This window comes from Colobus angolensis, unplaced genomic scaffold (genome assembly GCF_000951035.1).
Source record: "Colobus angolensis palliatus isolate OR3802 unplaced genomic scaffold, Cang.pa_1.0 Scaffold2, whole genome shotgun sequence".
Classification (NCBI taxonomy): Eukaryota; Metazoa; Chordata; class Mammalia; order Primates; family Cercopithecidae; genus Colobus; species Colobus angolensis.
In genome coordinates, this window is record NW_012115154.1 from 11,374,141 (window position 1) to 11,398,628 (window position 24,488).

Sequence of the window (24,488 nt, forward strand, 5' to 3'; positions counted from 1 at the left end):
TTAAGAGAGAAGCAGAAGCCAAGTGATGGCTTTTATTTTGGAACAGAAGTGGAAAGGAAATCTTGCTCTGATTCCGTGGATGTGACCAGGGAGGTGTTGGTCGATATTTCTGTGCTGTGGCATCTTCAGTAACCAAGTTACCAGAGCTGGCAGCGGCTGGAGGGGTTCAAGAGGGTACCACGTGCACAGCGGAAATATCTGGCAAAGGCTGGGGTGCTGCTGAGGGGCCCGTGGACTCGGAGGTGTGGAGGGCTGTGAGCGTCGTAAGATTCCTGGGGGCTGGGCTCCCTACACATCACCTGAGCAGGAAGAGAGGTCACTGAAGGAGGAGGGTCCGCAAGATAAGGCTAACCTAGTGACAAAGGGTGATCAGGGACAGCAGACAAAGAGGGGAACAGGGGATCAAGTGCTCCAAGGGCCACATGGAGCATTTGAAATGTATAGTTCATTTAATCTGGTGATCGTAGTCCAGGAGGAGGGCCTGGGCTGTATAATGATACCATTTATCAGTGACCGAGAGGCGGGGGTCTAGCACAGGAGCTCTGCGGTGAAGTCTAATCTAAGTGTGTTGAAGACCTGGCACCTGAGTCTGTTGAGGGAACACAGGGTGCTTAAGGAGGTGATGTCAAGTGGCCGCCACACCTAAGGTCAGGCGTCTGAAGAGGAATGTGGCATACAGTCAGCCTGTCGCAGGCTTTTTTTTTTGAGACTGAGTCTTGCTCTATCGCCCAGCCTGGAGTACAGTGGCAGGATCTTGGCTCACTGCAACCTCTGCCTCCCAGGTTCAAGTGATTCTCGTGCTTCAGTCTCCCGAGTAACCGGGATTACAGGCGCCCGCCACCACACCCAGCTAAGTTTTGTATTTTTTGTAGAGACGGGGTTTCACCATGTTGACCAGGCTGGTCTTGAAATGCTGATCTCAAGTGATCCACCCGCCACGGCCTCCCAAAGTGCCAGGATTACAGGTGTGAGCCACTGCACCCAGCCACAGGCTTATTTTTAAGGCATCTGTATTTTGGGGGTATGAGAGGAGAAAAAAGTTGGTCTCCTCTCCTGGAGGAACCTGGGAATAGAGTTTTTTCCACCTTTGGAGTTGTGGGGGTGCTGAATTAGGTAGAAGAAACTGTAGTCATCTGAGGGGTGATTCCAAGGGGTAGGGAGGGATGAGAAAAGATGATAGTGAGGCATCTGCAGCAGAGGGTTTGGGGTATTTGGCGGAGTGTCCAAGGAGGGGAGTTCCATGAGCTTCAGTAATAAGGCATTCGAACTCACATAAAGCAAGCTGTGGCAGGAGGTGGCGGTACCTACCTGGGCATAGCTTCGAAAGAAGATCTGCTGGGGGCTGAGGTCCAGGCTGGGCAGGACGGTCTCCCCATGGTGCCGTAACAGCCTCTTGCTGTATGCCTGGGTAGGGGTGGGAGGAGAAGGGCCTTCAGGCTCTAGACCTGTGGCCATTTGAAAGTCGCTCCACACAGTACCCAAAACCCATGGCCCTTGCTCACTGGCTCTGCACTGACAAGTTGATCTGAGCCAGAAGAAAGAGTAATTCCCAGAAGACCTAAAGATGTCCTAAAAACAGAGGATCTCTGGGGTAGGAGGAGGATCCCCAGGTTGCCGTCTGTTCAGGGGGGATGTGAAGGGCAGAAAGCCATGCAACTGTGCCTGCATCAGGAATGGTGGCAGGAAAACTTGAGCACATGTTTTCTAGTCTGCCACTACACATAAATTGTGGCCCTTGCCATTTGCATACCTGCAGCGCAATGGCTAGCCCCCCCACGTCTGCAGCGTTCTCCAAGAATGTGAGGGAGTCATTGAAGGAGATTCCGCTGGGTAATGGAAAGGCAGCATAATGGCGTTTCAGGCACACGAGAGCTTCCTGGAGGGCATGGGTGTCACAGGCTGGGCACCCCCCAGGCAGCACTATTGAAAACAGGGCAAGAGAACATAGGGTTGGTGCTGCCGAGCTGAAGATGTGGGTGATACCACAAACTGACCCAATTCCCAGGAGCGTGGCAAAGTTCCCAGGACTGTCCCACCTCAAACTTTAAATAACCTCCCTTTTCCCTCCAGACCCCCCTGTGGCCTTCCCTTAGGTTCCCTATAATCCCACCTCCCAGTAGCCCCTGTTACCCACAGAGCTGGTAGAAGATGTGCAACAGCTTGTGGGCCATGATGCTGCCAGCAGCGCCAAAGTTCACAGCTCTAGGGAGACAAGGGCTTGTTTGACCCTCAGAATCTCTTGGCATTTTTGACTCCAATTCTCCAACTGTAAGTCCCATTCATTATAACACCTGTCCAAGTCCCATTCATTATAACACCTGTCCCTCCTGGGAAACTCCCTACCTACCCTCACAGAGTGACCCATACCTGGGGTAGCCAGGATGGAAGAATGGGGGTTGGAGGAGTCCAGCTGGAAAGACTACCACATGGTCAGATATTGAATAGTAAGCATTGACCTCCCAAGGGGACACCTTCCACCTGTGGGAAGAGCACAAGTGAACTCCAGCCCCCACCACATATTGCCCTGCCACCCTAAGACCTACGCAGTCCCTCCCAACTACCGTTACTATTCATGCTGCCTGCCCTGAGCCCTGGCTTCCCTTCCTACGAATCGTGGATAGATCTCTCCGGGATGGAGTGCCTGTGTCTCCCCTGCACTCATACCTGTGTTGGGGGCAAGGCTGCAAGAAGCTCTGGACAGTTCTAGCTTGGAGGGACCGGACACAGCTCAGGACAGACTGCAGGAAGTTTGGTCCAAGTTGTATCTGGGGAAGAGGCAGGAGGTGACTGGGGCACACAGAGACTTCTACAGATGCAGGCTGACATACACCAATGGGACCATTTGACCCAAAACAGGCAAGCCCTGACACACAGGCATCCAGGGATTAGGAGACAGCAACCCAGTGGCATCACCACACAGCACACAGAGGCTTTACACAGATCAGCACACAGATGAACACGCCCAGACAAGTCACAGGATGCATGCATGTGTGTGGGGACATGCATTGGGACCTGAAAAGATCCTATTCTTCTGTCAACAAGACCCAGTGTGGATATTCCCCCATCGACCCCAGCCAGCACCAGGGCAAGGACAGGGCTGAGTCACCCAGGGAAAACTGAGTGTCCAACAAAGACTCAGGATGGTCAGAGAAGTGAGGAGAAGTCAAGGACTGAGAAGGAGCTGGAAAACACAGGGACCCACATCTCTGTATTCTTGTCGGGCCAGCTCTGGCTTCAGGGCCCACACGGAAGCCCCCATCTCCACCTGCAGTTGAGCAACCTGGAGAGAGACACAGAAGGGGGCAGGAACACTCTTCGAGTCTACCAGAGGGAATTTCTCCCACTCGTTGCTCTGCCCCATTGTTGCCTCCCAAGCCTCTCACATTGTTGCCAGTGTGTGTATGCAGCCCAGTGGCTTCCCTACTTAGCTTGTGCCTGGGGGGCCTTTGGCACTTGCTTCCAGTCCCCATCTCGCTTGGTCCAATACTCCATTCCCCGCACAGGCTCCCATACCAGCCAGGACACCTGACCTGACCTTCTCCTGGGCCATGTTCTGGGTCTCCTCATTCATCCAGGGAAGCTTTCTGAGGCGAGTGATGAGGGCATCCCGGATCGCAGTGTATAATTCCATGGCCTGTGGGAGTGAGGTCCGGGGACAGGGGGACAGGATCAGAAGAGGCCTCAGCCTGGAAAAGACCCTTGGAGAAGACCTTGGCCCCAAGGAGCTGCCTGGGCTGGAGCTGTTGCTTGAGCAGCAGCTCAACTAAAGCAACTAAAGGATCTGTGGAGAAAGGAAGCACTGTCAAGCCCACAAAGGGAAGGTGGGGCCTGGCCATCTGTGAGGGCCATCAGGGAGATATAGTTCCTTTCCATGGGATATAGTAGCTTGATGCAGGAGAAAGACAGTGTCCTTACTCCTGGGGGCAGGACCACCTCCCAGCAAGCAGAGGGAGGAGAGAGCTGTTCTTTTCTCCTCTGGCTCAGGGCCCTTGTCTTCACACCATCTTTTTTAGTGTCCACTCCCTCTCCTCATCCTCCTGAGCTCTTCAACTGAGTCCCCCACAAGTCTCCCCAGCTTCACAACCTGAGTGTATACTCATTGCTTCCCCAGCCACCTGCCACCTCATGTAAATCCTTTCTTGGAGGGAAATGAAAGGCAATATCAAGAGGCTGGGCTCTGGCATCAGAATGCCTGAGTTCAAACCCTGTCTCTGCTTTTCGGTAACTGTGTGACCTTGGGCAAGTCACTTAACTTCTCTTTGCTTCAGTTCCCTCTTGCATAAAATCAGGATAATAACAGAAACTAAATGACATAGTTCATGCAAAGTGCTTGAAGGAGTCCCAGGCATGTAGTAGGTACTCAGAAAGTACTCAGTGGTGATTTATTTGACTTATTTGCCCTCTTCAAGATTATGTCATCCATTCTGATGTCATGTCATGCGTTGTTAAAAAAATCTTAGATATAACAGGGAGGAGCCTTAGAGATGATAGTGTTCAATTTTCCTTTTTTTAGTTGTTGTTGTTGTTTTGTCTTTGTTTTTGTTTTTGAGATGGAGTTTCACTCTTGTCACCCAGGCTGAAGTGCAATGGCATGATCTCGGCTCACCGCAACATCCACCTCCCGGGTTCAAGCAATTCTCCTGCCTCAGCCTCCCGAGTAGCTGGGATTACAGGCATGCACCACCACACCCAGCTAATTTTGTATTTTTAGTAGAGATGGGGTTCTCCATGTTGGTCAGGCTGGTCTCGAACTCCTGACCTCAGGTAATCCACCCACTTCAGCCTCCCAAAGTGCTCGGATTACAGGCATGAGCCACTGCGCCTGGCTCGATTTTCTCATTTGATGGTTGAAGAAACACAAGACCAGGAAAGTTGGGTGATTTGTCCAAGTGAGAGCATGTCATGGAGACTCTGTGGCCTAAAGCTGAACTGTTTCCACCCCAGGGATGGAGCAGGCCTTTGGGTTCCATCTCTCAGTGGCCCTTCTCTCTCTGACTGCCTGATTCCCCAATCACATATGCCACTGAGAAAGTCAAAGTTAATAGAATGAGGGAAGGCTGGGTTGGGTGGGAAAGGGGTGGAGGGATGTGGGCTGGGAAGAGCTCTCACATACAGCACTTCGGGTGCTCGGGTCAAAGGCCTCATGAACAAACAAAGCCGCCAGCGTGGGCTCGAAGAACATGCCTGTCTCCTCCACGCACTTCATCCATCGCGGGCGGGAGGGCTATGGAGACAAAGCTGGAATGAGTGGCTCCTGTTCAGGGCTCTTTCCTCATCTGTCTCCCCAGTCTTCACTAGATCTTCATTCCCAGAGGGTGCTCTTTTGACTGGACTTTCTGGGATTCATCTCAGTTTACTACCCCTTAGGGTGACGCACATCACCACTCAGTACAAAATAAGCACATCTTCCTCAGAGCTGGTCTCATGAGCCTGGCTGAGCAAATCCTTCATGTTATTGCCTATTGAATTTGACAGCAAGGCCTCTAGGAGGCATCATTCTGGGGGACCAAGAGGCTCCTGGGAAGAAGTTGAGAACCCAAACCTCATACCTCGGCAATCTGATGTTCCCCCTGTTCCCCCCCACCCCTCCCAACCACTCTACTCCGGGGTCCCAGCAATGATTCCCATCCTCCATGCTTCTTTGCTCAAAACGGAGATTGCAGATGGAAATTCTGTTCTACCACCACCACCCTTATCCTCTCTCCAGGTGGGCATGGTGTATTATACTGCACCATCTTATAAAGAAGAAAATTATCAGAGTAGACCTGGGTTTTAGATGCCATACTGTTTGCTAGTAAAAGAGGACACAAGACAAGACTCACTGTATAAATTCATAGAGCTGGAAGACTTCCAGCCAAGTCAGAGAGGAGAGAACAGAACAGGAAGGTGGAGGGCTTTCACTGCAGAGGCAGGAGGCCATGGACAAACACCCAAGAGGGCAGTGCCAGCTGAGGACCTCGAGAATGAGAAACATAAGAGACAGACGCTGAGAAGGTCTTGGCGGTGGGCTTGAATGGCTTTGAAAACTTGACCAAGGTGTAAACCCAGAAATGACACAGAGTAAATGGAGACACACACTCAAGGAAACCAGGGGCAGGAGGAGGTAGCTGGCCTAAGGGAAGGCTGAGCTGGAACTGATAAATACCAGCTAATATGCTAATTTGGGTTAGGCAAGAAGAAGCCTCAAAACTTTATTCCTGTGATTCTTTTACTTCCCAAAGACCTGTCCACAGGGAAGGTAGGAAGGGTGCCACTAATACTCTCTCTGCAGGAGCTAGGCTGGTCCTGGGAATGGAGGGGGTTTATGTGCATCCCACTAGAGGAAACAGACCAAAGAGGCCAGTCTGGTAGTCACTGAAGAAGAAACTCCTGAACCCACCAGTTTAAGAGGTTATCATTTTGGAGGTTGCTGCAGGCCTGGCTGCCCACATCTGTGTTCTGTTGCACCTTGAGGTCTGCTAACCTTGTCTGTTTTCATTTTTATTTTTATTTTGTAACAGAGTCTCACTCTGTGACCCAGGCTGGAGAACAGTGGTGCGATCTCAGCTCACTGCAATCTTCACCTCCCGGGTTCAAGTGAGTCTTCTGTTCAGTCTCCCAAGTAGCTGGGATTACAAGTGGCTACTACCAGAGATGGAGTTTTGCCATGTTGGCCAGGCTGGTCTCAAACTCCTGGGCTCAAGTGATCCACCTGCCTTGGCCTCCCAAAGTGCTGGGATGACAGGCATGAGCCGCTGCACCTGGCCAACCTTGTCTCTGATAAAGAGAAGAGGCTCAGATTCTTCTCATGCTGCATGAGTTGGAGCTCTGAAACAACAGGAACTAAAAGGAAATCCGGGTCTGAAAGCAATTATAGGGCCAAGTTGAGAATCTGCCAGCCACATTCTGCTGGACAAGCTTGGCTCCAGGAATACCTCTTATGAGACAGTTGCTACACCTGGAGCAGCAACCAGCATCAGCAGAGAGCTCACTTGAGCTTGGAAGTGTGGATCTGCCTACCCTTCTCACCCCTCCTGTTCTTGATTTATTTCCTGATGCCCTTTGCTGGAGCCTGATCATCTCTCCAACATGCTTTGCCATGGGACCTGACTGCTGGAGAATACAATCGCCACTGAAGACCACTGCTACAGCTGTCTCTCAAGATATGGAATGGTAGTGTATACCACATTGACTGCAAAGGGAGAGTTACAGAGAGAGAGAGAAGGAGAGAAATAGAATTAGAGAAAAAAAGTCTCCAAAATATAAACGACAGAAGAAATATTTCAAACCCAAGATAATGAAACTCAGTGGACTAATTTTAGGGCACCAAAAAAAAAAAAAGTTGCACGTATAACCTCAGAACCACAAATACTATTTGAGAAATGATAGAAATCAGGACAAATTCTATGAGTCCGGAGGGAAGCAAAAATTTGACCAATCTTCTATAGGATGAAACGAAATTTTAGGGATTACAGGCCAACCAGGAATCTTTAATGTTAATTTCTAAGCAAAATTGTAGAACTAATCGTTAGACAGTTTTTGAACACTTGGAAAATAATGTGTAACTACTAAGGGCTATGATAGGATCACTGAAGAAAAATAATGTCAAAATAATAAAAATTCCTCTGGCTAAAAGTCTTATGTAACTGAGGCATATGAAAGACCAGAACCCGCAAACTCCAACAGGGGCCATGCAGAGGCATAACAGAGAACAGCAGTGCAACATCAGAGCCACAGGGCGTGGTGGGGCTACAGAGAGCGACAGTCAGTTGTCGCCACAGGAGAAGGCTAGCCCAGTGTTTCCGAAGCTTCACGCACACACACACAGGCTGGAAACCTGGCGCGCACGCACACACACACACACAGGGTGGAAACCTGAATGCTGGCATGCCATATCTTAATTTTTGAATGTTGGTGATTAATTCAAAGTTTGCAAAAGATTCTACAGGCTAACAAAACCCATCTATAGACGAAATACATCCTCAAGCACCACGACCATCCTACCACTGAATAGAGTATTAGCACTTACTAAGTTTGAGTTATTAACTTAAACCCCTGTGATTCAGTGACACCAGTTGTCAAAATGAAAACAATATCTAGTCTACCTTCCTCACAGGTTTGGGGATCAGGTGAAATAATACCTTTCAAGTACTCTAAGGCACTATCCCACTCTGTTGGCATTATCTTGATTTAGCCATTCTTAGAAAACACAGATTGAGTCCTAGTGAATTAGACAGAGAAACTGATGTTGAATGATAGTGCAATTTGAGTGGAGTCTCATCTGGCCAAATCATAAGTAAACATCAATGGTGAATGATTTCAAGTTAACTTGACCTCCCCTGACATTCCTACTAAGAATCCTAACTACCACTCATTTAGCATTTCCTTTCCTCATTTCCTGTTTTGCTTTCCTTCAAAACACAACCTAACATATTTTATTATTTTATTAGTTTGTTTATTGCCTTTCTTCCTTCACCAGGATATGCGGCTGAAGGCAGGGTTATTTATTTGTCTGTTTTGTTCATTGCTGCATTCCAAGTGCCTGGAGAAGTACCTGAAGTACACTAGGTTCTCAACAAATGTTTGTTACATAAATGACTGCATAAATCCATAGCTAGGTCTTCCATAACCGGACCCGATGCCCTTCTCCCTTCAGGATCTTAACAGTAGTCTGGATGAAGATACACTGAATAAAATTGCAAATGATCCGAAGCTGGAAGACTTGAATAAATTGAGATGTTGGGCTGAATATAAATCATTCACATTTAATCATCACAAATGTGAAGTTCTGCTTTTACTTCTCAAAAGCCACCTTCCCAAGTTTCATAAAAGAAAACCTGACTTAACAGGCATTTTCACTGACTATAACTCTATTCAAAACTAATCATCCAAAGATGGTCCAATAATGAGATTTAGAACTCTTCTGTATAAGAGCACTATAGACTATAATTCATTCAAAAGAATATGATCAGAAGTTGGTAATTAATGGCCACTGAATCGAACCAAACATTTTGATCATACCAAGGCCAAACTCTAGGTCATGTCTTTGATTCCATTCTTCCTCTCACATCACACATCATCAGGACATCCCATTGCTAACCTTAAAATATGTTCTTTTAAAATACAAATGAGATAAATCCCTCTGCATGTCTCTATTTCATACGGAGAGAAGCAAAAGTCCTTCAGTGACCTACCAGACCTTGTATGGTTCTATCCTTCCTGCTCTGATTCCCGCCCCACTATTGTCCTAGTCACTCTGATCCAGGTGCCCTGGCTTCCTTGCTGATTCTCAAACACCCGGAGCACGCTCCAGGGGCATCAGTGGACACAGCCTGCCATGCAAGCCTAGTCTTCTCCTCTCAGCCAGAGCCACCACGAGGATCCTTCACTCTGCACCAAGTTTTAGCCAGCCTGCCTCCTGCCCTATCCCAATGAGATGATACCCCTTTCTTCACCAGAAAACTTTTTTCTCTCTCTAAACTTTTTGTCAGTTCCACCTCCTGCACAGAGATCCCATTGATCCTTCAAATGCTCCCTGATCTCTCCCTCTCGGTAATTCCAAGAATATCTGCTGTCTAAATCAGGATCCCCATATCTGCTGTCTAAATCAGGATCCCCTGCGAACACAGCCACACCTATCCATTTACTTAGTGTACAGCTGTTTTTGCACTGCAGGGACAGAGTTAAGCAGTTGTAACACCAACCATTTATGGATCACAAAGTCAATATTTACTATCTTGCCCTTTATAAAAAAGTTTTCTAACCTTTGTTTGTAGCACCTACTTATTTCTCAGTCCTGTACAGTGTGTGGTTAAAAACGTGACTTTATGAGCCAAAACATCTGTTTTGGAGTCTGTTCATTTACTTGTGAGCTGTGTGGTCTTGGGAAAGTTTCTTGACCTTTCTAAGCCTATTTTTGCATCTGAGAAACAGGGATTAAAAACCTCCAAGTGTTTCTGGAAGATTTAAACGAAATAACCTGTCCTAAGTGCTAACAGGCAATGACTACTCCATGTATATCAGCTATTATCATTAAGTGTCATCTTTTACACTATTGTCTCAGAAAGGGGAAGTGGCTTCCCCAAGTTCACACAACTATTTGTTAGCAGAGATTAATTCAGCTTTTAAGCCCAAGGACAATTATGTGTCCTAATGGAAAAGATAATGGCTTCAGGACATCTAAGCCTTCTGCATTCTTTAAGCCTGAGCCTCAACATTGGCACTCTTACAACCTCCAAGAAGTGCTATGAGGCTATGGTGCTGGCGTTTATAGGTAGCTGTTTGTTGCCAGGATTTTGTAGCAACCCCAATTAAGATAACTTGGGGCTCTGGTCTGCTTCATCTGAATCAAGAGAAAAGCTGGGCAGAAGCTTCTTGGCGACTCTCCAACCCAAGTGATGCTCCTCAGGAAGACTGCTTTTTTAGCACAATGAGCAAACAACACAGACCCTGGAGCCAGGCTGCCAGGGTTCAAATCCTCACTCCACTGACTTACTGTCATACCTGAGCAACTTCCTTAACTTTCGTGCCTCTGTTTCCTCATCTTTAAAACAGGAACAAAATGGCACCAATGGTACCTTATGGAATTGTAAAGATTAAATCAGCTAATAGATCTAAAGGCTTTCAAAGAGTGTCTAGCACATCATTAGCTCTTGATAAGCAATAACTACATTCCAGTCCCAGTGAATGCCTTTTCCTTCTCTGAATTCCACAGCAATTTTAGGTTGCCAAAGCAGAGAGTTTCTCCAAGGCAGGGAAACGGCCCACAAATTATGAAGAAAAAAACAAATCCAGTGACTTTTAAGACTAAACTGAGGCCTTCACTGAGGTTGGGACATATCCAATGTACTAGACTCTTTTGTTCGCTTTTGGATATATCCAACTTGGGATTTCAAGATTCTCAGCAAAGGAGCATCTCTGTGTCTTATGTAGTAAGTAGATTCTGGTGAGTGAAGTGCATTTTCTACCCAGGCCCCTCCTCAGCTACATCCACATCTGTGCCACAAAACCTACATGTGGTCCAATGGCTCCCACTGGATATCAGAGATAAACTCTTTGTGAAGCATGTTTGAACATAAAATCAACTAGACATTAAGGAAGGCCACTGCTTAACATCTCTCTCTCTCATCCTAATAAATCGTAAGCTCTAAGTCCAAGTTATCCTGAGCAAATAGTATAAGTGTAATGACAAAGAAAGGGCAGTCCTTGATCATTTCAGAGTTTTATATTTGAGCTCAAACACCCAGCAAGAAGCCAGAGAGGTAGTCAGCCTGGGAGATGTGTGCCTGAAGGTCTGGCACATGGTATCTTGGTTTTCAAGTTAAACTTTGTCTGTCCAACTTGCCTGCTTCTGTGGAAAGCCAAGACATGGAGGGGCATCTACCATCGTGGCCCCCTCCCTGAGAGACAGATGCCAACATTTACCCCTCAAAAGAGTAGATACTCCTTTCGAGTATCTGGGCAAATACACCCGCTCCTCTCCTCACCATGGGTGGTTGCTCTGTCAGTTCCCGCAGTTTCTGGCTGAGCTTTCTGCGTGCCTTCTGGAATTGACTGTCTAGGGCTGGAGAAAGGGTCCCCACCAGCCCTAAGATCATGTGGCTCTGCAGAAAGTCCCTATGGAGACAAAAGAGACCCACACATATACCCCAGGAATCTGGGGATGCCTCAAGAAGAGCTTCCCCTTGTATAAGTCACCTTGATCCTCCTGAAGGCAGCCCCTTCTCCTTTGTATTAATAACTGTTTTAATATGCATCCAAGTCAAAAAGAGCTTTTCGTGGTGTAGGTTGGGGTGGGATCTAGCTCCTTAGTAAAAAAACTAGATGAAGAAGCAGCCTTCAAAGTCACAGGGAAAGAAAGTTCTGGGCTAGATGGAGTCTGGACTCATGTCATGAAACAGATTCTACTTCCACAGTCAAGGTATCTCAGTTTGTCCTCAGATGTATCTCACAAGCAGAAGTAAGCTGGTCTCCGTGACTCCTCTCTGCTCCACCGGCAGCGCTCCTGCCAGGACTGCATTGCACCCTTATGTAAGCCTGCTCACTCCCATGTGAACGGGCAGCTACCTCCCTCAAAAAGGATTTCTAGATGTTGCTGCCACCATGAAGAAGGCCCTTAGGCCCAAGCCCTTGGAAGAAATCCACTGCTTTCGGGTGGTAGCCACCCAGGGATCAGGGGAGGCAGAGACCCTAACAAAGAGCCACCCTCTCATGTTCCCAACCCCAACACCCCCTTGGTTTCCTGATACTAGCAGAAATGCTGTTAGACATTATTTCCCATAAGAGCTCCAGAATCTTCACACCACACCTGAGGAATGGCCCCTCCTCTTGCTTTCTTCCCCTAAGCACCCCCAGCTTTCACTATCTTCATCTCCTCATCTCATGTGCCTCCTCCTCCAGCCCACAGTCCTCAGCTGCTAAAAAGACATACATACACTCAACTGTCCTCTGTGTCTGGGTCTTCCAGCATCTTCTACAGCTCAGAGGCTCTTGACTGGCTGGTGTTCTACTCTCAGCAGACCCTGTGTCTTGGCTGACCCTCCATTCTTCACATCGTGTGTATCCTCCCTTACTTGTGCTCCCAAGACACATCCCCCCATCCTCTCTGTGCCACCCACCCCACGCTTCTCTGCCACCACAGGTAGCAAGTTCCTATTATCTTCCTGGGAGGCCCTTACCAGCCTGCCTTCCCCAAGGTTTCCTCTGCCCCCAAGATCTATGGTGCACAGGCTCTCCTCCATTTCCATGATCTCCCCAATCCCACCTGGGGCGAACCTCTGCTTTAGCAGCATCTCCTCCACCAGTTGTGACATGTTTTTCAAATATTCCACGTCATGGACCACGAGGGACTGAGAGGGGCTCAGGGACATCGGTGTGAATGTTGCTTGCAAGCAGGACAACCAGTCGATGGCAGGGGCAATTTCCTTAGAGGAGGGACACAAAGCTCAGGGGAAGAAGGAAAAGAGAAGGAAGGGGAAAGGGCTTCCCCTTGGGTGTGAGAAAAAGAAGAAAAGAGGCTAATCGGAGGAGGAAATGGAGCCAGAGACAGAATGAAAAGGAATTAAGGGCACTAGGAGGAAGAAGGAAATGAGGTCATCTTTGGGAGGAAGGTTCCCATGCCCACAGTCTTCTGGCCCCCAGTTCCAGGCACCTTGAGCTGGTCGATAGTGACCATCTGGAAGAGCTTGCCCTGTGCCCGCCGCTGCTCCAGGGGCCTCAGAAACTGGAACAGCCGTGAAGTGATGGAGATGGACAAGGAAGCGTGTTCTTGCACCTTGTTTGGGTCTCCTCCCAGCAAGGTTCCCAGCTGATTTAAGTAAGTCAGGTATTCCCGAAAGATCTGGAGGAAGGAAATGTCAGTCACAGGTGCCAGAGGTGCCTACCTTTCTCCTGGCCTCAGAGGGCAGGGTCTTTGTTCATGTGCCATCTTACCTGGGCATAGGTCTTCTGTTCCTGATCTTGCTTGAGGGGAACATCAAACTCTGGCTGGTCTATCTGGACACAAGAGAGACTGGAGAGAAGCGGGGAGCATGGCAGATGGAGAGGGCAGGCGTGGGGAGGTGGGGAACATACCATGGGAGACAGCCTTGGGAGACGGACATAAAGATTGGACAGAAGAGAAACAAGAGTACAAAGAAAGGAAGAGATTAGGGGTTGAGGGGCATGAGAAGAAGAGTCCAGATGTGAGAATGGGAAGAGATGGTTGAGTATTACAACCAATGTGGGTGTGCCAAGCAAGGCAGAAGCATAATAATCAGCATCCTAAAAGGAGCTATTCTTTGTCTCAGGAACAAGACCAGGGTGAGTGAGGTGAGGAACTTGTCCCAGGTACAAAATCTAAGATGCACCAAAAACTCAGTTATCAAACTGCAACCTAACTTAGGAGTATATCCTTGCAATAGGTAGCTCCATCTCAGCCAGCCACAGCAGCTGATCTTCAGGCAACCATAGGCTGTCAAGTGATCAGACCATGCCCATTAAAGACAATTGCTAAGCTGTAACCAATCAAGTTGTTTCTGGGTGTCACTTCCCCTTTCTGTAAATACTGCCTGCCTACATTGTTCAGGGTGGAGCTCTCTGAACCTCCACTGCTTCAGGATGCTGCCCAATTCACAAATCAGTCTTTGCTCAAATAAACTCTTTTTAAAAAAAACTCAGTAGTCAAGATGAATACTTAATTAACATTTTAAAATATCAAAATTACTACCAAAAATGTATGATAAAGAAAATCTCAAAACTTTGCTTATCATGGATTTTTTTCCCCCAAAAAACATACTTTTAGTCAATTTTGAAAAGAATTATACTGTGTTCAAGAAAAGTCCTCGGTGTATTTTTGATTCATTTTGAAAAGAAAAATCACTAGTATTTTCAAAATGATTCACATAGAATTTTGTTCCATTTTGGGGAAAAAAGCATAATCTTTTGTCAAAAAATTCATAATGAAGAAAAGTTTGATATTTTGGTTCATCGTGTATTGTTGCATTGATTTTGATTTTTTAGGAATGTGTATTAAAATACTATTTATTGTGATACTGAGTTTTGGGGACCTTCTTAAATTAGCACCCCAGGTAAGCACCATGTATATTTCACCTTAGTCTGGCCCTGATGAATCCTTGATTCTATTCTGAAGATCTTTGCTTCTACCTTTTCCCTTTTCTTCTCCAATTTCAATATCCCACTCTTATCTTGAGCCATATACTTTTCCTTCTGTCTTGAAAAAAACTTTCACTTGACCCTTTTGCTACATTGTATGTCCACAGTTCAAGGAACAAAAAAGCATCTATGCCCACTGTTTCCACTTTCTTACCTTCCTCCTAAGCTCCGTACAGTCTGTGCCCACTGCCATAACTGTTTGGAAAGTATCTCTACGTATCCAAGGGTGTCTTCTCATTCCTTGTTCTCTGAGCTGACCCCTCCTTCCTGAAGCTCCTTTTCTTTCCTTTGTGGCCCACCACACTGGTCTAGCTCCCATCTCTCCAACCGTACTCACTTTTCCCTGGCTCCCTTCTGCCCTCGGTCTTTGGAGTTCTCCTTCTGTAGTCCATCCTTCCTACCTGCTTTTAACCCAAAAGACTATCTAGGCTCACACTGATGATAACCACCCTCCTCCCATTCACACTAAATGAAAACAATGGGATCATTGTGTAATCCCCCACTTTCTTCATTTATATCCAATCAGTCACCAAATCCTCTAGAAACAGCATGGACTATCATCACTTTGGTGAAGTTGCCTAAATCCTTGTGCCTGGCTCTTCCTTTCCGTTTCTACCTCTATCTCAGGGCCTCAAAAAATGCTCATTTAGTTTCCTCGACACCCCCAGACTGACATTCAAAACTGCTGACTATGCACAACCATCAAAATATTTGCTTTATGCACAATTGTCCTAACAGTTGGATGGCCTCAGTAGCTCTTTTTTTTTTTTTTTTTTCTATTATGTCAAATGGTTCACCTCTGCCTGACTTCTTAGAAACAATCAGGCTCAACCTTATGTCATCAGTCTCACTTTTACCTCCCACTGCACCCCACCCTGCCTCCCAAATCCTCAGTTAATAGACCAGCCTCCTCACTGACCCCACGGAGGAATCACATCATTCCAGGTCCTCCCCCTAGCTCAGGATTTCCAACACCACATAGCTTCACCTCCACTTGTGTGAATTAACCATGTTTCAAGGTTGGCTTAGCTCACCTTCTCTCATTCTCTCCTCTCTGAGCCTCTCCTTAACCAAATCTTAACTGGCCCCCAAAGGTTACATCAGTTAAACTCCTGAGCACACTGTTTAGAACTAAATTTTAGAACATCTCATAATGATAATCAATTCTTTTGTACTTATCCTGTAGTAATTTTGTGGCTCTTTTGACAGTAGGGTCCAAATATGCAGATAGCATTACATTAACCACAATAGTGACAGCTCCAATGTTTTTATTTAGTTACTCACTCAACAAATACCTGGCAAAAGCCTCTAGCTGCCTGGCCCTGTGCTAGGTCCTAAGGAACAAAGGCAAATAAAGCATGGTCCTTTTCTAAGGAGGCTTACAATGTCCAACACAGAGTGATAAATGCTGAGAGCATGAGGAAATGAGAAGAGCGAGAGAAAGGCTTCATCTAACTCATAACCAGGGTGTCGGTGAAGACTTCCTGGAAGAGACAATAAAGCCAACATTTGAGAAACATGTAAGTTTTCCAGGTTCAGTGTGGGGGATGGTTGCAGGCACAGGGAGCAGCATAGGCAAAGAACTGAGAAATATTCCTGGAAGTAGCAGTGAGTCAGCATGGCTTGGGGGTAAGGGAGAGAAGGAATGTACAGGAGATAAGGCTGGAGAAGTGTGTAGGGGTCAGATCACAAGGTGCTTGCAAAGCTTTACTAAAGATTAGGGACTAGATTCTGATGACCTGGCAAGCCACTGGGTCACTGACAAGCATTTAAATACAGACAGTAGTATAGTTAGCCCTTGGTTTAGAAAAGTTCCCTCTAGTAAAAATAAAGAGTAAATAAAATGAGAGCAAGCCTAGAGATAGGAGGACTAGTTAAGGGGCTCTGAGATTAATCCAGATACCAGGCCTACTTCTGTCTTCCCAGCACTGGCTCTGCTGCTCCATTTCCCACCCCCAGCTAATGTCCCTGACTTTCATATCAATAATTTTCCCTTAAGGTTGGGTTGTTTCCTATATCACACAGGTGTCCTCCCTTCCCAACCTGCAACCTTCCTCTAAGGGTTGATTGACTAGAGATGGAGTCAGGCCAGGTCCAACTGTATCTTTGCCAGTGCATCCCTCACCTGGATGACTGGTATGTGTGGAGAGGCAGGATGAGGTCCCAGGTAGGCTCTGAAGAAAGGGAAATGGCCATACTGACTCATGAGAAGTCTCAGCGTTCGGTTAAAGTTTAAGGAAGTCCAGTTACCAGAGATGCGCCAGCCTCCAAGCTTTAAAGGAGAGAGAAGGGGCTGAGCATAGGATCTGTGGAGTCCATCCCTCATTGTCTTGGTCGTCTCTTACACAGCTGCTACCGCCTGACCTCTGCCCTGGGCGCCTTGATTCCTCTAGGGCGCCACATCTGTCCTTTTTTATCTGCCTTCTCCCATGGTCCTGATAGTTTCACAGGGCATAACCATTTCCATCTCCATCTCCCTCCCAGAACTTGGGGGGCCCTAGGAAGAAGAGCCACCCTCTAGGAAAAAAATGGCAGCCCTAAGCATGCATTGGTGCCATATATTATGTGTCCAGAAAAGTTAGTATCCCAGCATTTCTCACCTCCTCAATAACTTGTCTGAGGGGACCAGTCCCTGCAGCTTCAATGGCACGTGTATCCATGCAGGAGTTGTAGAACTGGAAAGCTTTTTCCTCCCCAGAGCCTGGGTGCCAGGAATTCTGGGCCTCTAGAAAGGAAGCATGGGAGTGAGGACCAAACTCTGATTTTATTTTTATCTTGCCCAAATTCCTATCAAAGGGGTCTGAGGAGTCATGCCCTATATCATAAGTTCTCATCAGATGGGTTTTATTTAACCCCATGTAACATGATTTACTTTCTAACCTGATTCTGGCATAACATTATGAGACAAAGAAGAAAATAAAAATATTTTACCCCAAAACATGTTTCTTTGCCATATTTTGAAATGACCCTACAAAGCTGTTCTTTGTGGAGGAAAATTTGCATTGATAAAGAATCTCTACTAGCTATTAACATATCTCTGTTAACATAGCTAGATCTTTTGATTAACTAAGATCTGAACAGGAAACACTTATCACCTATTGTCTCTAAGGGCAGCCACTATAAGACTTCGAAAGAACTTTGGTCTCCACAATCTTTATCTTACCCTGAACTTTCCCTTTCTATCTATCCCAGATCTTTAGACAAACTCAACCAACTGTTAACCCGGAAATGTTTAAATTCACCCATAACCTATAAGCCACCCCCGCCCCTTTGAGTTGTTCCACCTTTCTGGACCAAACCAATGTATTTCTTAAATGTATTTGATTGATGCCTCGTGCCACTCTAAAATGTATAAAACCAAGCTGTGCCCCGGCCACCTTGGGCACATGTTCTCAGGATCTCCTGAGGGCTATATCACAGGCCATGGTCACTCGTATTTGGCTCAAAATAAATATTTTCAAATATTTTACAGAGTTTGACTCTTTGTGTTGGCAGGAGAATTAAAGGAGTGGCAACTGGTATAGAGGCAAAGAGGTAGGGTGGGAGACAGGGAGCTTACAGGAAAGAAAGACTCCCACAGAAGATGGAAGGAGGGGGAGGAATAGAGATGAGGAAAATAAGAAGGATGAGAGCACTGCCCAGTTTGGGATGGATCAACTTGATGAAATGATGAAAGCAGGGAAAGAGAATGAGGAGAAGAAGACAATACGGAAAATAAAAGAAATGTGGGAAAGAAATCAAGAAGGAAAAGACAGGGAAGAAAAGAGAAAGGTAGCAATAAGTGGGATATGGGCAAAGGATAAAAGAGAGAAATGAAAGACAGCAAGAAATAAATGACTGAAGAAATTAGACAAATTCAGGGAACTAGACAACTTTAAGGAATTGGAGAGAAGAAAACTCATAAGGAAAGGTTTAGCAAAGAGAAGAAACAGGAGAGGACTCTCCTAGTCCAGACTTCCCATCCATTGATCCCAGGAAACAAACACACTACAATAATCAAATGCAAGTCTCTCGGACTCATCCACCCTCTAATATCTAACACTCTTTCCACCCTCAGTCCCCCTGAAATCTATTCATCCCATTGTAGGCAATAGAATTTATCCTGAGCATATTTTTTCTTTTTATCTCTGAGCCTTCCCTGAAAGTATCCATCTACCCAAAGAGAGTTCACCTCCCACTCTTTCCCCATCAAAAAAGGAGGGCAGAGGGGTGCATTATTTTTCCCAGATTCTAATTGATAGTGTCAACACATTCTTTAGGTTCCCTTGCACTGGAAACGCATGCCTATCTTACATGTTCTTATTCCCAAATCCTCACCATCCACCAACTTCCTGGGACGCACTTCCAACCTCCTACACAGTTACAGTTCATCCTTCTGGTTTTCCTCTCAGTCCTGGCAGTTTTCCTCTCCAGCCCCCATCTGCAGGAACTTTACTTCCACTGCCAATTAACTCAGCTCTCCTATTCTTCCAACATATCCTTTGTACTTACCCACCTTTTCTCTTATGCACAGTGATGAAGCCCTCTCTCACTTCTCACCCCACCATCCTACCCCTTTCATTCCACCATCATCCATCATCTCCAGTCATCCATCTCTATCATCCCACTTGTTCCAGGTCAACTTGCTTGCCATGGTCCAAAGTTTCAAAGGAGAAGCAAGAAGCAAAAGATCATTTTCAGAGAGGGGAGCTTTGGCATGGTGAGAGGGAGAGGATAACGTTGAAAAGGAGGCATTGGGAGACTAGAGGTTTCGGAGGTTAGAGAATAAGAGTGACGGACAAAAGAATTGAAATGCAGGAGGAGCTGAGGAGATGCTTGTGGAGGAAGGTACCATGCATAGGATAGAAACTGAACATTTGGAGGAAGCAACAAAGATGGAGCTTGCTAAAAGGGACAAGTTGGAGAGAATGGAGTAATTATGGATACATGGAGAAGCAAAGAAGATGGAAATTAGATAAAGAAAAAAATACAGAGAGGGACCAAGAGAAATGGAAGAAGGGTACCCAAGGTAAGGCAACAGGAAACAGTGAGAGAGGAGCAAATCCAGGCAGCTCCCGCCATCCTACCTCTTTTACTCCCTCATCATCTCCAATCATCCATCCATATGATCCCACCTGGGATGGCACAAACCAGTTGTTCCACAACTACATAGGGTTTGGAGTAGTCATGGTCATTCTAGGCACCCACTTGCACAGAGCATCTTCCACCCTGCTTTCCTCACCCAGTATTCTCCGAAGTCGGTTTTTGTTCTTTGTGGCAAGTTCCTGAAAAGAATTATTGGTCCCTTTGACCCTTCCACAGGCAAAGCCAAAGAAGTCGGTGCAGGGGGCCACACTTGTGTTCCCAGAGGCCAGGTAATGATCCCGGAGATCCAAACACACAGGTGTCTCACAGGGGCCTGTGGGGAAAAGCTCAGAGCTGGGAAAGAAGAGGCAAAAAGACCAGGGCTCTCCCAAGGGGCTAGGCAAAGAACATCAGGTGAGTAACTAAGCGGGGAGCTGATGAAAAAGAAATGGCTAGGATGCAGGGAGGAAGAAGAACCATGGGGACCCCAAGGGTCAGGGAGGGCAGAAGCCCCAGGAGCAGGGACTGGGCCCAGGTGCCAGGGCTGGGGGAGGGCTGACTAGGTTAGGGTGTCTGGGATCTTGCTTACCAGGGCCACAGTTCTGGAAGATGTAGAACAAAAGCACAGAAAAACAAAGGAGCAGGCCCAAAACCTGGATAGCTGTCAGCACCCGCCTGGCCACTGCCCATGGCCTGCTCCCTTCCACAGGCAGCCTCTCTTCTGGAGTGCTCTGTGGAAGGAACCAAGAGGTGAAAGATACAAGGTGGAGGGGGTTGAGAGACAGGGATGGCAAGAAGAGGAGGAGAGGGGAGAGAGAATGCATCTGTTAGTGCTATAGTCACTTTATACAGAAATAATTATCCCAATTCTTCCTAAACCCAGTCCTACTTTAACTCCTGGGAGATGAGAAAACAAGGAATGTCAACTGTTTTGGGTGAGGATGAAGCAGACAGTTAGGGGATGAATGTTTGTGGGATTTTAGAGCCCAGAGTGACATTAGTGTATTCCAGCCCTAGGAGAGAAGGCCACCTACCTCTTGGCTCCAGAGAGTCCCCATTCCACCTGCCTGGCTGGGTTCCCTCGGCTCTTCCTCACTTTGGTCCCCACCTTCCTGAAGTGAGTGGAGGGAGAAGGAGGAGAGAGAAGCTGGTGCAGGAAACAGTGCATTGAAGAGAGTTTTCTCAGGCCATTTTGTTACCCTCGCTGCCCGCCCTGCCCCCACACACATATTTTTATCTCAGGGCAGTCTTCCCAGATGGGCTTCAGAATGAACCTGTCCCCTGAATGTGCCATTTCTCACTTCCTCTCCCATTACCTCCCTCTCTCTCCCCCTTTCTACTCTGTAAGCCTCAGGTTCCCTCCCCTCCAGTGGGGGCAGGACATTTGCACACAGCCACCCTCACCCCCCACCCAAGGCCTCTGACTCCAAAAGGGGACTTACCGTCTGTCTATCCTCTGTGGCTCCAGAATCCTTCCCGGTTCCACTCTAGGTGCTGATTCGGAGGACTGGGGTCCAGGAAACGGTCCCCCTTCTGCCCCCACCCCAGTTCCTTGATCTTGGAGAAGGGACACTTCTGTTGCTCTTTCCCCTTGTCCCCAGACACACAGGACTGGCCTCTGGGTGGAGCCTGCTTATCAGTGGGGGGCACCCAGGTTTCTCCTCCCCCTTTATCTCAGCTTCTCAGGGGAGAAGAGGGAGGGAGTCCTCACTCCCCGAGCAATCTTGCCCTCGGTCTGCTCCTCTTGTCTTGCACTGTGACTCTGCCCATGAAGTTCCTTTATTTCTAAAATATTCTTCCTTCTCTCCTTTCTTCTCTATAAAAAAATATGAGGCACAGTAAAATTTTAAAGAGTTTATTTAAGTAAGAAGCAATTCATGAATTGGGGAGCACCAGACCGACAAAAGTTTAGTGTTGCAATGACAAAGTGTCAGAGGCAAGCATTTATTGGGAAGTTATAGAAGCAAAATAAAAGATTATTTGATTGGTTTGCAGTTCTACATAATTGCCTTTTTTAAGTAACTTTTTGGAAAGTCCCTAGTCACAAGATCATATGTTAGTTGACTGCTTATCATTGGCTGGGGTTAAATTTTTATTTCTATCATAAGCATTTATCAGAAATTGACCCAAGTTAAGTTTCACTTATGTTTGTAGTTTTAGCAAGAATATGGCTATTTTCAAGGTCTTTGGCTTTGTCTGCCTGGGAATTTTTCAGGCCCAGTCCCCATTTTAGTTTTGTTTTCACACCTCTCTGACTGGCTTTTCTGGGATTCATCAATCCCCAGGTCAAATGCCACCTTTCCCAGGAGACCTCCCAGCTCCATGCCCATTCACGCTGTTCCCAAGCATGCTTAATTGTTTCTTTCGGTGTTTCATAGCTCTGCTGGCTGCTGGCAGAGTCATGCCTTCAAAAGATCACCCAGCTAGGAGACCCTAATCTGCTAATTATTAGCTCTGTGACAATAAGCAATCCACTTAAACTCTGAGGCAGGTAAGCAAGTTTTGTCATCTTGCCCATGCCTACCTCATAGGATCCCATGTCTTCAACAAAAGAACAAGCCTTTACTGAGTCCCTCTTTCTTTCATTCTGCTTTCTGTTACACTGGTAGCTTGTCTCTTCATCTCCTTATTGATTGAAAACTATGTCATGGCAGGTACAGTGTCCGGTTTTCATTCCTGCCCATCCAAGATGCTTTCTAAATATTCATAGAAATGAATTACATTCCAAGTTAGAAATCCTCTTTCTCACATCATATTAAGCTTACCTGTGGTCTCAGTGAGGCAAGCACGTTTTTTGAAGAAAGTGTTTCACCCTCTGTCTCTTGTTTCCCCATCCCAGGGGAAAAAAAAAAAGTAATTTATTAGGATAGTCTTGCAAATGATTCCCTGGTGATATTTTCAGATTCCATCAGCACTGTGCCAGGGCCATGGTGCACTTGCTGGGATGAGGGTGGGTGTGGAGAAGTGGAGTAAAGCCATTGTGCCCCCTGGGGCCAGCTGGTGGGGAACCATGAAAGTCATAACGAAAAGTCAGAACTTCATACATTAGAAAAGAAAGCATTGGGGAAAATAAGGCTTTTGAGGAAAGGTGTGGCAAGACACAATAATATCTAAGAAACGCTGGTGTGGTATTGGGGATCTGGACGGATTGGATAAAGACAAGAAACAGAGTGGTTAGTTTGGCGTTGCAGGAGTGATGAAGGCAGCGGGATGGCAGAGGGGAGGGAAGTGCGTAGAAAGAAAAACTGTATGGAATAAAGTCATGGTAATGGATTGAATGGAGGAGGGGTCTATAATAGAGCCACAGAGGAGCTCCAAGTTGCATTTCTGCATGACTAGGGGAATAGTGATGCCAGTGAACAATGGAATTTTGGTAAAGGCGGGGAGTAGGAATCAGCATGAGGGGAAGATGCTGACTCAGGATTCTAGAGGTGTTTGGTCCGTGTGGGTACATCCTGATGGTGCCTCGTCTTCAAACTTCCCTTCCACAGAAAGTCCAATACTCTCCCCATGGGCTTTTAGTTTCCTTCACACATATGCCCTTCCTCACTCCTTTTCTATCAATCAAATCCCCTGAGCTGATGTTTCCCTGGGAAAATGATAACAGACACCACTTAGATTAGATAAGAGAAAGTTGAAGAAAGAGTGTACTCTGTGACATTCCCCTATGGACAGCCACCACAGCGTAGACTTAGGTTCTCTCCATGTCAGAGAAGCTGAGCCAGCCACAGAGATAGGGCAGCACAGCTGCCAGGTCCACCGTTCCTACTCAGCTGCCTCCTGAAACCCAAGCAACCTCCGTCTTGCTTGGACAGCTCGTCCTCTGGGAGCTGTCTCAGGAGCATGACTTCTATCACCCATATCCTACTCCGTGGTGAGTCGTCACCAGCACAGCCATACCCAGTCATGGCTGTGCAGCAGCCTTCACTCAGATCTAAACACAGAGAAGAGGTGTGTTAACAGCTGTGGCACATGGACCACATTTATCTTTGTGGATGCTGCCTCCTGCTTGCCTTAATTGTCCTATCTGTTTATTCTAATTCCAGGAGCTTTTGTTTGATGTCATAATAGTATCAAAATAAAATATTGGTAATAATAAAAATAACGACTTTTTACGGAGCACCTCCTTTGTGCTAGGAATGTGCTAAATGTTTTGCTTGTATGTTTTCCTTCAGTCTTCACAGCAACTTTGTGAGGGAGATAACAGCTATTATTTTCCCCATTTTATAGATCAGCAGTCAGAATATGAAAGTACAGTGAACTTACTCAAAGTTACAAAATTAATAATGATCAGAACCGAGAATTGAACCAAAACCTTAACCATTGAGCCTCTCAGTCACTAAGTTTCTGTTTTTTGGAAGTGTCTTCATAGTAAACATCTTCCTTCATCTAAACTCTTCTTTTTAAAAGAGTTTATTTATTTTTCTTATCTTCTTTATTTTTCACTGCTTGGCCTTGTGAAGTGATAGTTTTGGGGGCTGGTATTCTCAGACTCTCCAACATTCAGTTTCATCATCTGAAGATCACGGCCTTTGCCACAGTGTTCTATCCAGAATCAGCTGCCATCCACAGTGGATATGGTATCAAAATCAAGGACAAGACATTAATATATCTATTGTGACACTCTCAAGTGTGCACATGAATGACAATTTGCTTCTAAGATCACTTGATTGCAGTGATAGCAACTAAGAAGTTACCCCCTAAAGAACAATAAACCCAGTTCTGAGTGAACCGAAGTAAGCCTTGATGTCACAAGCAATGTTGTAGACTTTGCCCAGAAGATGATGGAGAAA

General features: G+C 46.5%; 1 protein-coding gene across 1 annotated transcript; it reads right to left on the reverse strand.

The window, feature by feature from the left end:
* Positions 1–21,622, reverse strand: KEL (Kell blood group, metallo-endopeptidase). Its single transcript, XM_011941351.1, has 19 exons — positions 21,138–21,622; positions 20,730–20,807; positions 20,285–20,426; positions 19,853–20,029; positions 17,232–17,356; positions 16,757–16,903; positions 13,411–13,473; positions 13,130–13,318; positions 12,754–12,902; positions 11,466–11,595; positions 5,114–5,224; positions 3,536–3,634; positions 3,203–3,280; positions 2,665–2,765; positions 2,368–2,478; positions 2,135–2,202; positions 1,751–1,920; positions 1,309–1,404; positions 1–299 (listed from the first exon to the last, which is right to left on the reverse strand). Exons 2-19 carry the CDS (start codon positions 20,751–20,753, stop codon positions 138–140), a joined length of 2,142 nt encoding a protein of 713 aa, XP_011796741.1. The 5' UTR covers positions 20,754–20,807; positions 21,138–21,622; the 3' UTR covers positions 1–137.
* Positions 21,623–24,488: the final 2,866 nt, after the last annotated feature.